A 12393-nucleotide genomic window follows, 5' to 3' on the forward strand; every position below is an offset into this window, starting at 1 on the left:
GAGTAAAATGTTTCACCCTGAATGGTCATTTTCTAATATTATTAACTATTTTTTCACAAAAAAAAACACCCCAAAATAAGAATATATAACACACATTACAAAGCCTTGACAAACTTTCTGACTATATGCTGAGTAATGTCAAATCTATCACATGAGGATAATTACTTGTTAGTTAGAATCACAACTTCTAAGTGGACAACTTTTATTCTGTTACCCTAGAATACATAAATTAACTATTCCAATTCCAACAAAAAAATTTCTAATATATCAAAATTAAGAAAATTTGAAATATATTGCTTTTCAGATCAGTGGCCAGCAGTAGCTTGGAATACAAGGTATTAAAGCCAGAAAAGAGCTTATCAGGATAATGCACAGTTAAAAGAGACAGATGGTCCATACAAAGACTTGGAATTGTCTAGGAAAAGAGTTGCGGGCTGAATTCCTAAAAAAAGTCTAATTTGTTATTAGGCTTCATCAGTACAAAGCCCAGACATAATACAAATTCTAAGGTTATCATCTGAGTCAGGTGTTGAGAAATTACAGTATCTGTACTCACCTTATCCTCTCTTACCTGATATAACCAATCTGAGGTCTGTGCTGCAAGAACCAGCGATAGGAGACTTTGTCTTTCCACCCTACATTTCGGGGGTCCTTCCACAGCAGCCTGACCTGATCACTGGTGTCCCCTGTGTGCCAGAGGGAGTTGCGGAGGTGCTCGCCAGGACCTGTCTTGGATTTCACAGCCTGCAGAAATACAATTTTCCAACACTGACCACAGAGAAAAGTCACTTTCAGGAACCAAGATTTTTTTTTTAGTGAGGAGCAGGTCAGCAGAAGCATCCTCTCTGCTACTAACAGGCCCCTAACTTCTGTTCCACAGCCACAGCCACTGCCTACATGGACAAAGGAGCCAGCTGGGTACCTGGACAAAGGCAAACAAGGCAATCTGACCAGTCAGGGTCAGAGCACAATCACTGCAGAGACTAAATGCTCCAGCTGATCAGAAAGGCAAGATTAAGTTCCTTAAACAGCGCTGTTAAAAGCGCTGTGTGACTCAACTGTTTGGACAGCAGTTGCCAGCAATAGAGAGCAGCAGTGGGGCAGCACAGCTGATGTGCAGTGCAGTGTCTTGGCTTATGCATGGCATGATGACCTAGCCCATGGCCAGCACAGATGGCAGAGGCAGGCTGCAGTGAGCACTGTGTGCTTAGCTAGGAGCCCCCACCAGTACCTTTAGCTGAATGCCAGGCTCTGCAACAGCTCGGAAGGGAGTCGCCTGCCAGTAGGTCTGTTCTGTCTGTTTCCACATTACTACGTAAAAGCTAGAGCTGTCTTGATAACCAAAAATAAAGCCAGCATAGTCGTCATCTGTCACTGTGTTCACATGAAAAGTGCCTTCAAAGTCAACGCCGTTAAAAGCCGTGTAACCTAAGAGTACATGAAAGTTAAAAACCATTCCTCAGAACACATCTTTGTATTCTCAGCATTTTCTGCTGTAGAACTTGAATCTCAGAAAACGCTACATACCAACAGCAAGACCGGGATCACTGTTCATAGTCTGCACAATTTCCATCCCCTGTAAGGGTAAATTCAGGGTGGTTAGCATGTGTGGTAAGCTGGATTGGCTAAGCCTTTTCTTGTCTCCCTCTAGCACCTCCTTCATCCCTCTCCTTTGTTTGCTCACAACGTATCTGTGATGTTTGTAGCTCTGAACTAAAATCAGTGAGAACTATAATCAAATAGTAATGTTTCAGCTGCTTGCACAGCCTGAGTTGGGAATGATTTGTTAGCTTTTCTAGTGCAGAATTAGTCATACTGGTATTTTGATACTTTCTTTCCCTACCATAATCTTCTGGAAATCTGAATCTGGCCAAAACTGCAGTGCAGGGGAAGAGGGAAGAGGGTTGTGGGAGGAAGAGCGCTTTTCCTAGGCTTAGCTCATACAGTTGGATCACAGAGTTCAAGATTAAACTGACTGCCAGGACTGTGTTAATGAAGATGTGTACATCCCAGCTGGCTTGGCAGAGACTTTTGCAATGGGAAAAAACTGCACGTTTCCTGTGACTCACAACACGTTAGCCTCCTGAAGGCTAAAATTTCTTAGTGTACATAAGTTGCTGGACTCCATCTAGGAGTACTGGAGTGCTGCATCCAGCTCTGGGGTCCCAGCACAGGGACATGAACCTGTTGGAGCAAGTCCAGAGGAAGACACAAAGATGATCAGAGGGATGGAACACCTCTCCTATGAAGACAGGCTGAGAGAATTGGGGTTTTTCAGTCTGGAAAAGAGAAGGCTTTTGGGGTGACCTAATTGTGGCCTTCCAGTACTTGAAGGGAATCTACCAGAAAGATGGAGAAAGATCTTATTTTACCAAGAGCATGCAGTGACAGGACCAGGGGCAATGTATTCAAAGTAAGAGCAAGTAAGTTTAGATTAAGTATAAGGGAAAAAATTTTTACTGTGAGGGTTGTGAGGCACTGGAGCATGTTGCCCGGAGATGCTCCAAACCTGTAAGTGTTCAAGGCTGGCTGGAGCTCTCAGAAACTTGGCCTAGGGATGTGTGTCCCTGCTTATGGCAGGTTGGGGTTGGAATGAGATGAGCTGTGAGATCTCTTCCAACCCAAACCATTCTATGATTCTCTGAAATGCTCTGTTATTTAGCACATTAGACTTTTAAATTATGGGAAGGATTAATGAAACTTGCTTGCTACAGAAATATTTCAACAGGGTAGCACATGTCTGCCTCCTAGCAGCAGTGAAATCCACCCAGAATAAGTTGGCAAGCATGTAGCTGTTTTAGAGTGTTAGGAGCATCAATTTTGATAGCTTGAAGGCTATCTGAAGGAAAACTCCTTCATTACTACTCCTGAAAATATTCTACTAACCAACACCTTCCAGTTTTCATGTCTGCCAGAGGTCCAGCAATTACACAGCTAATTTTATTGTGGTTTTCAAATGATTCTCAGACAGGTAACAAAGACCAAGTGTGTTTTTACCTGGTTCAGAACCACCCAGTTGGGATCAATCTGTGCATCCCCCTCTGGGTCCAACACCACTGTCTGATAGGCCCTGAAGTCTGTCAAGGTGATCTCTGCATTCTCAGGGCACACATCAATCCGATCAATCACTGTATCCTGGTCAAAATCAGACTCACAGACATCGCCAACTCCATCACCTGAATGCATCAGAGAAGCAAAAGGAGATTTATGGTGCAGCAAGCAGTCACATCTGCCCCAGCCATGGGATTAGGGTGTCCAAGGAGCAGGCAGAGCGCCAGCCCTGCTGGCTGTAGTGCCTGAGAAAGCACCTCTGTTTTGGTTACAGGGCCAAAACAGCAGTGTGAGTGCTGCTGTTGTTCCAGGGATGAGTGTATGCATTGGTAATGACAGTGGTGCACCCTGGTGTACACAGTCTGGAGTTGAATGCAGTGCCTGAGAACCAAAGTGGCTCCTTAAGGGCCATCTTACCATTATCATCTTCCTGCCCCGGGTTGGGGACCAGCCTGCAGTTGTCAGGGCCCGGGGGCAAGAGGTCAGGAATGCCATCATTATCATCATCCTCATCACACTCATCACCCAGCCCATCCTTATCTGTGTCCAGCTGGGAGCTGTTAATGACAGTAGGGCAGTTGTCCGTGCTGTCCTGGTGCCCATCACCGTCGCTGCAGGCACAGAAACAAAAAATAAATGGTATGCCAGCATCAGCTCCTGCCTCTGCACAGGAACAGCACAGACACCTGAAGGTGAAACACACCAGTGGCAGCTCTGGAGCTGGAAGCAGAGCAGTGGGCGACACAACCTGTTTTTGCTCAGGTGGCTGAACTGCAAGGAGAGCAGGAACAAAGACTCAGATAAGATAAGGCGGCAGGAAAGCAAGGGAGCCAGGAACTAAAAAAGGTTCCAAGCCAGGAGCTAAAAAAATACTCAGGGAAAAGAAAAATAAGCCTTACATGGTGTAGGAAACATACTGGAGCCCAAGACCCCAGTCAACATCCACTCCTGAAGGGCATGTAAGCCACATCCAACAAGTGCAGTGTCACCAATCAAGAGGCACTCAGGAGACAGCAAGAGCTGGACACCTCGTGTCCCTTGTCTTATGTGTCATGTGCCTTGGTGCCCATCAACCTACAGGTGTAAGTGTGAATGAAGCTTTATGAGAGACTCTACACGAGCACCTGAAATCTGACTTATTTAAAAACAAGCACTGTTCTCACCCTCCTGCATGGCAAGTTTTTTGTGGTGGACTTGTCACTGCCACATTAGTGCTTGGACTCAGTGGTCTTGAAGGTGTTTTTCAAACTGAATGATTGCATCCTGCAGGGCAGACATACAGTAAGAAACAGAGGAAAAAGTCTGTAGCTCCTTCCAGGCCATGGCTGCATCAGCTGGTTACAGGGAAAGCACAGGGACACAGACTACAGAAGAGGCTTCAGAAGTTATGGGGTGGCTACTTAACTTTTCCATCCCAACTGTTAAATGCATCCCTGAAAAAAACTGCTTGAAGTATGGTGTGTTTTGTACGCACACCAAAGCCAAATTGCTTTCTAGCAATTAGCAGGCATGTTTTCCCTCAGTAGCTTCTTATTAGCTACTAGCTATTAGGGTGGAGTAGAAGTTACCTGCAGCCAAATTAAAAATCATGCTGTGGCTTATAGGTAGGAATATTCCCAAATACTCTCCCTGCTTAAGAAATATGCTTTAATTTTAGGTCAGAATAATCAATGTTTGCACAATATTGAGATAAAATGCAATAAGCACCATACATGTGTATCATGTGCATCTACTGCAAGGTTAAGCATGTTTCACACAGGAAATGCTTCACATAAATTAGTGAAGTTTATTGGCTGGGGGGGGAAGTCCTTTTTTAAAGCAGGAAAAAGAACAAAGACATATCACCTTAAGAGTAAAATGCTGATGGCCTTGGCAGCTACTGGCCCAAGACTGGGAATGATCCCTGCAGAGACATGTAAGTGGGCTCCCTGCAGTTCCCTTCACAGAGAGCAGCACCCACCAATGGCTCTGGGGTGAAACCCTGCAGCTGTCTGTGGCTGATGAAATGTTGTGACACCGCAGGAGTTATCATTTCCCTTGCCTCTTGCTGTAAGTGAGGTGCACATGGGAGAACCTGCCGTCCCTTAGGCTGGTTATGCAGAAGCTGCTTCCAGAGAAGTAATGCAATTTGTCATGGGATGTGCTCCTGGGAATGCCCAAGGCATATGAAAGGCATAGGCAGAGGATCCTTGCCAGTCTTGCTATGCTAAAGCAAAGGTGTTGCTCTGCGGGTGTTTTACACCTGATAATAGAATTTTGTTTCTGCAACGCCAGGTTCTTAAGGACATACATAGAGCCCTTAACTGTGAAATGTCTGCTAAGGAAGCAGAGAAATAAAAGAGGAATGAAAAATAAAGCAAAAAGGGAAAGACATTTTCTCACTAAGAAGCTCTGAGCAGTGCTCTGGGTTCCACACCCAGAGAACTGCTTGAACATCACTTCCACAGGAACTCAGAGGAAGCCTGTGTGAATGGCTACAAGGTTGAAGGCTTTGTAAGTGTACTACCACAGGGAAGTGTGCAAACAAGGCTAATAAATCTCCTAACACTGTTCTTGAAATAACATCTCTCAGGAATTAAATCCAGGCTAGCCTGAAGGATTACAGCTCTCCAGGAATCAGCAGCATGCTTCAGCTCAGGACTAGCCTCTCTCACAGCATACCTGTCCTGATTGGTATCACAGGAATCTCCAACCAGGTCATTGTCGACATCCGACTGCAAATGGGAACAGAGAAAGTTCCAGTATCAGCTGCTAAGAGCATCTATTTGCAGGATTAAATCAAAACACAACCAAATCAAATACAAATAAAATAAATGTATGAAAAGACGTTTGTTTGGCAGAATATATTTTCTCTCTTGCATCATCAATCTAACCAAAAATTCAGTTTTATTAAAGAAAAAAGACAGTGAACAAATACAGTTAAACTTAATTGAAGAGTTCAAGCAAGATTCCTCTCCTACTGAAAAGTAATTCTCTTTTCTAGCCAAGGTTTATTTCTTAAGCATCTTTAAAAATCTGCTATGTTTCTCTATAGTTTCCAACATTTTTCATTAGTCACAGAGGGTGACATCAGAATTCCAAGACATGAAAAGTTACAATGTCTTCTCACCTAGGAGCACTAGGAGATAAATAAGGACACCAGGATTTTTGTCCTGATCAAACAAGTATCAAGTGTAACTAACTAACTCACACCCTTGTGTGGAGTTTGGCACTGAACTCTGTGGGACTGGAGCCCATTTCAGAGCACAAGAGTAGAAGATTCATGCTGGGCAGAGGTTCTAACAACATCCCAAACAGTGAGAGTACAACTGGTGCCTCCCCCTTCTCACATCAGGAGAGTGAGGTCTCACATCAGCAGGTCTGTAAAACTCTCCTGAACACCTAGATATATACTATATTATATTATCCAGGAAATACACTTCATTATTAAAATACAAACACTATGGCTGCATGAGTTGCTTCGTTCTCTTGCACCTTTTTAGGCCTCAGCAGTCCCTGTCCCTAAACAAGAATAGCTTTTCCTTCTGCCTGCTAACCTGGTTTGGGTTGCTGATTGTAGGGCAGCTGTCACAGGCATCACCAACACCATCATTATCTGTGTCCTCCTGGTCTTCATTGGGGATCCTCTGACAATTATCCAAAAGGTTCTTAACACCTAAAGTGGATTGTGTGTTAAAGACAATTCCCATATTTGTCCACACTGAACAATATAAACATTAAAACAGTAAAGACACTACTGCTTTTCAGCCACCACTTAATGAAATGCAATTTTTAAAAAATATATAATTCCTGCAATGAAATTATAAGCCTGCACAGTAAATCTTTCTTATGTGTGCATCACTCATTTAATAGTAGTTAGAAACATCTCACTTAAGCACAGCTGTCCACCCCATCACACCCTTTAATTACACACAATTAATTCTTATCCTCTTCCTGTATCACCACTTACAGGACAGGACATTCCACTTTTTAAATTATATTTGAAGAGGTGTGATTTTTCCACTTCTTTCAAGCCTCCTATAGCAATGAAAATAATATGTTATGTAGCTCTGGGGTACCAGTGACTGGCAGCAGCTGGATGCCCTGGAACGTTTGTACCTTTAATGAAATGCTGAATGATCAACAGCCTTAACTTCTATATGAAACTGGCTAGGCTTCTCTGTTACAGTGTACAGTGCTTCCAATGCAGGCTAAGATATGAATTAACTAAATTAAAAGGATTAAAGACACAAGTTTAATGAAGAAAGACTGGGTTACAGCTGGTGAAATGAAATCTACTAACATGCAGCAGACTCTGGGAAAATCTGAATGACATCAGAGAAGTTGAAAGTGAAAAAACACCAACCATCTCCATCCATGTCATCATCACATGCATCTCCTTTCCCATCACCATCTGTGTCCCTCTGGTCATTATTCAGGACGTTACGGCAGTTGTCACAAGCATCTCCAAAGATATCCTGGTCACTGTTTCTCTGATTAACATTAGGAACCAAGACACAGTTGTCCTGCAAGAGACACAGAATCAGACATCAGTCAGGCCATGAATCTTTAATTCCTACTTTAGTTGATTTATAAAACTCTTGCATTTATTTCTACTTCAGGAAAAAAAAAAGTATGAGCAGTTTTGACATTTTATGTCAATATTAGCTCTGGATCAGATTTCACTTGCTCCCTCAAAGCTCTGATTTGAACCACACTGTGGGAACCCTAATCACAAACATCCAGCACCATAATGCTTTACTTATAACCTTGATTTCTGATTCTCCTTTTGCATGGGTGCATGGTGTGGAACCTGAGTTTTGTACCCGACTTTTCTCTCGTGGTCCTTCTCAAAAGCTGCAGTTCAGACTCTGACAGGATTTGCAGACACTCTCAGTGAAAGGCCATTGCCCCCTTCTGGTACAGACTAGCTGGAAAATGGGGAAAGAACTTTTTGATGCAAAAAGGCATCAATTTTCGTTTGGTTTTGGTGGGTTTGTTTGTTTCAAGCAAGCTGCTATTGACTTTTAAAGTCCACCAGGAGGTATATGGAGAAAACTTTATTTCAAAGTAGTATAAAATTTCTACACCTATCCAGACACCCATGACCTCATCCAAGTGCCCATAGAGAAGAACAACAGAAACAATATAAAAGTTACTTTATTACAAAGGTGATGAACCTGCAAATAGATTTACAATTGTGGGAGGTTTTAATTTTTTCATTTTAGAACATTAATAAAACCAGTTGATTTAAGCTAGCAGAATTTGGCATGGAACTCTGTGGCAAAACTGCCTGAGAAAGACCCCCTGTGACTGCTAGTCTGCCCTAGATCCAGGTGGACACTTGTATTCTGGGTAATGCATGCTTTTTGGTTTGGAAGCACATTAAGCAGTATCAGTCGATAATCTTAATACAGAACAACAGTTGGCTTGTAAGAATACAGGGTGAAAACAAAACAGCTTTTCCAATCTGAATTATCCTCTAATATATTCTGCTGTGTGTACCCACATGGAAACCTCTTCTGCTTGGCGGACACATCCAAAGCTCTTTCAAGTTATTGGCAAGACATGCATTCATTTATGTGGATTTTGGATCCCTGATGACATGTGTTGTCAGGTCAACCTGCTCTTTACATAGAAATATGTTAATGCAAGTAATGTTCCCAAAGTCATGGTGTGGGAGAGTATGACAGAAGGACACAAGCTCTATACAAAAAGCTCTAGAATTAAACGATAAAAGGTAGTAACAAAAGGTGGGATTTAAGGCTGTGTGGTTTAAGTCTTGTAAGAATGAGCATTATATAAAAGAAAAAGACAGAATTTAAGGGGCCACTGACAATGAAGGGTATGTAACAATCTCTGGCAAACAGCAGTGAGTCAGATTTTAGAATCACTTCTCACTGCAGCAGTGGGAAATCCTTTTGTCGGCACAGACCCCTGCATCCTGATCTATACACAGCACCTGCTCATTGGGAATGCCATCTCCATCTGCATCATCATCACAAGCATCTCCAATCCCATCACCATCAGCATCTTCTTGTCCAGAGTTTGGGACAAATCTGCAATTGTCCTAGACAGAAAAGGAGATGAATCTGATGTTCTGTAGGTAAACTGGATGCCTTCATAATTTGAATGACTTTTTTCTATTATTAATTAATCGAAAATTAATCACCAAATCGAACATAATTCAATCACCTGAATAAAAGATTAATACATTAAGTCATATTTCTTACAGTCTTCCTCTTTATCCTTTCATGCTCTGAATTATTACAGAATTAAGAAAGCATTTCTTACCTTTCTGCAGTTTTCAGCAGAGCATGAGAGTTCTTCATTAGGGTAGCCATCAATATCAACATCTTTTCCACAAATAAAACCATCACCAGCCCAGCCAATGCCACACTATCAATAAAACATCATGGTAGTATATCAAAAGGTTAATTAGTCACTGTAGAAATATTCAAGAGGGAAAACTCATGCCAGTCTCGAAAACAGCAGTATATGGAAGTCATGACCAGATACTGAAGCACAAAGAGATACAGAAAGCTTGAAACAAAGGTTTTCTTCCCACTTGGAGAGATGCTGCAATGTATCCAAACATAGCTAGAAAAAGCTATAACTTGATGTTAACTGGAATGTGTGCCTTTGACACCTAATGATTTCAGTGGGAGCTATAGATTTCTATAGATACTGGCCAGGAACTAATTTTGGCTCCTTTCTGGTGGGTTGAGTAAAAGAAAAGAGCAACTAGGTAGAGTATGCACCTAGCATCTTGGCATGGGACACATGGTAACATGGGATGACTGTTCTGTTCACTATCTCAAGAACACATCTGCAACTAGAGGAAGTTTTAAGAGAAAACTGTATTGGCGATTACTAAGTTTACATCTGCAAAACAAATGCATCTGCACACAAGTTTCTCCTAGCCAATTAAATTATTACTGTTTCAAACCAACACATCATTTGTGTTGAAGACTTATGCAAAGAACTACATGTCAAAATCTGGACTTCCCTTAAAACCAGAACTTGCCTACTGCAAGTACCTAGGCATCTTCCCATTACAGCACAGACTTAAAATATCCTATTATTTATCTTTGAAACAGATGTACTTAAAAATGAGACCAAAGACAGTGCCAGCAACAGCATGCGCTGTACCCAAATTTAGGATACAGGATTAGTCTCTTGCTTTATGTTGCAAGATGGAAAAAACTAAGTAATATACTTCAGTATACTCTTACAGTGGAAGTTCATATGCTGCTTGTGCTCCTCTGCTCCCATAGCTGGAGCAGAGCCTCATACAACCTCCCTGTGCCTGGAATCTGTCATCTCACTTTGAAAAACATCATCTCTATCAGCCAGCAAACACAGGCACTTTGGCTGTGCAGAGAGGATCCTTACTCACAGCTATGTAGCTGAGCACCAGGAGAGGAATTTGTCCTTGTGATGTCTTCTGTAGAGTGACACTTGACAGTCTTTTCTGAGGGGACTACAGAAAGTCTACAAAAGATCTAATTACACTGGCAGAGTGAACATGATACATTAATATATGGCTGCTTTACAGACATGTGGCAAGAATAAAACAATTGCAAGCCAGCTTTCACAGCTGGTCTTGGACAGTGTGCCACAATTAGTAAAACATCCAACTGTACAAAATGACCACAAAGCCTTTCTCATTTCCAGCCTAAAAATGATGGGATTTCGCTGTAAAAATGCATGAATTAATGAACTCACAATACATGTCACGTCTCCTCTCCTCTCCTCAATACAACGGGCATGGATGCTGCATGGATTGAGGGCTCGATTCCTACAGCTCCGTTCAGCCTGGCATCCCCTGGTTTGGTCTCCTGTATATCCTGGTTTGCACTGGCCACAGTGGTAAGACCCCTGTAAGAACAAGAAGTCACCAGCCAGCCTTTTAATGGTACTTTTTTCCTTTTTAAAGCAAGCACAAGAGCAAGATTCAAGTCATACTGTTTATGCTGTGCAAGTGTACTTGCTTATCCACTGAGGCCTCTTGTACTGTGAACAAACTTTATTTTCTACAGGAAAATGATATTTGGCTCCTAGAGTGCATGGTGGAAAACATATTCAGCTCTTGACCGTTTAGACCACTGTATTGTTAAGCCAGAGAAAAGTCATGTGGCAGCAAAAGCTTCTTCATGATGCCTTGTCCTTGCCAGCAACGTCCTGTGCTGCTTCCAGGTGGCTGAAATTGTGCAAAACTCAAAGCAGCAGCTGATATATCATCAAGGCTGGATAATCTTATTTCACTGTAAAGCACACCAGCAGTCTATCAGCTGGGCACACAGTTAAATCAAAGAGAGATAAGAAAGTTCATCATGTCTTTGTCCTGTTTTATTTTTAAGCTGAAATGTTTTTAAGCCAATTTGATCCAAATCTTCTTCGTCAGAAAAGAATTCTGTATCTGAAGTCATAGCCATCCTCATTTACGCTGCAATAAGAACATCCATGTAAATTTTTGCTATGGTTTACCATGACACATGCATATGTATTTCATATGAATTACTCTCTTGTGTTAACAGACACAAAGGAACTAAGCCAAGGAATCTCATTATGGGCTGAGCTAATCACCATATGAGATATAAACAGATAAATGTAGATTAAGTGAGATCTTCTTTAGGCATCCAATATGGCTTTTGTCTCTGTCTCACATTCCTGTAGACTTGTAACTTAAGACATAAAAGTTAACTGAGAACAGTCTTTTTATCTTATGGAGAATAATTATTTTTTGACATGTCAAGGGACAGAAATGGGCCTATCTCAGACAAACATGTGCATCCAACCGTTGGTTAAACTGAGGTGCTTCATACAACTTCACTCTTTGTGTACAAAGTCTGTTGGAAGAGCTGTCAGGACTGTCGTAGTCCACTGTTACAGAGAAATCTACTTACTGCTCAGATGGTCATTATTTTTTATCCCTATTCTTAATTTTGTTGCAAATTTTAACTCTGTTCTGTCTGCATACTTGCGGGATGAAGATGAAAATAAACAGATGACTGAAGAGTAAAGTAATCCTTGGGTGATACAAATGGTATGGCTTATTTAAAACACACCAGCCTGTGCATTTTATCCTAATGGATGCCAGGGTAGTATATTCTGGAGTCTGCTGAATTTGCTTGGTCCTATATTCTGTCCTATATCAAGCTGTGGTATGCATTAAAATAGCCTCTTAAGTGGCATTTCCAGACCAGGCTGTTTCTGAAGGGATGCAGGATTAGAAACCCCACACTGCTCTGTTTGGACAGATGGCAGGACACTTGGTGCTTGTCCTCTGCAGACAGGGCGTCCCAAGGAAGCTGCATGTCTAGTCATGCAGCAAGATACAAAATGCGACAGGAAATGTTC

The 12393-nt window shown here is 41.9% G+C and overlaps 1 protein-coding gene across 1 annotated transcript in view; it reads right to left on the minus strand.

Moving 5' to 3' along the window:
* The window catches only part of THBS4 (thrombospondin 4), a 39268-nt gene that overhangs the window by 3711 nt on the left and 23164 nt on the right, over nt 1-12393 (minus strand). Inside the window, exons 10-20 of the mRNA XM_084225097.1 lie at nt 10759-10911; nt 9325-9429; nt 8993-9100; nt 7397-7556; nt 6588-6706; nt 5713-5765; nt 3469-3662; nt 2998-3176; nt 1528-1576; nt 1232-1428; nt 572-744 (exon numbers count right to left, since the gene is read on the minus strand). Of these exons, the coding sequence (XP_084081223.1) occupies nt 572-744; nt 1232-1428; nt 1528-1576; nt 2998-3176; nt 3469-3662; nt 5713-5765; nt 6588-6706; nt 7397-7556; nt 8993-9100; nt 9325-9429; nt 10759-10911 (1490 nt within the window). The remainder of the gene's footprint in view (nt 1-571; nt 745-1231; nt 1429-1527; nt 1577-2997; nt 3177-3468; nt 3663-5712; nt 5766-6587; nt 6707-7396; nt 7557-8992; nt 9101-9324; nt 9430-10758; nt 10912-12393) is intronic.

Source organism: Fringilla coelebs, assembly GCF_963513975.1.
Source record: "Fringilla coelebs genome assembly, chromosome: Z".
In the NCBI taxonomy this organism is placed as follows: domain Eukaryota; kingdom Metazoa; phylum Chordata; class Aves; order Passeriformes; family Fringillidae; genus Fringilla; species Fringilla coelebs.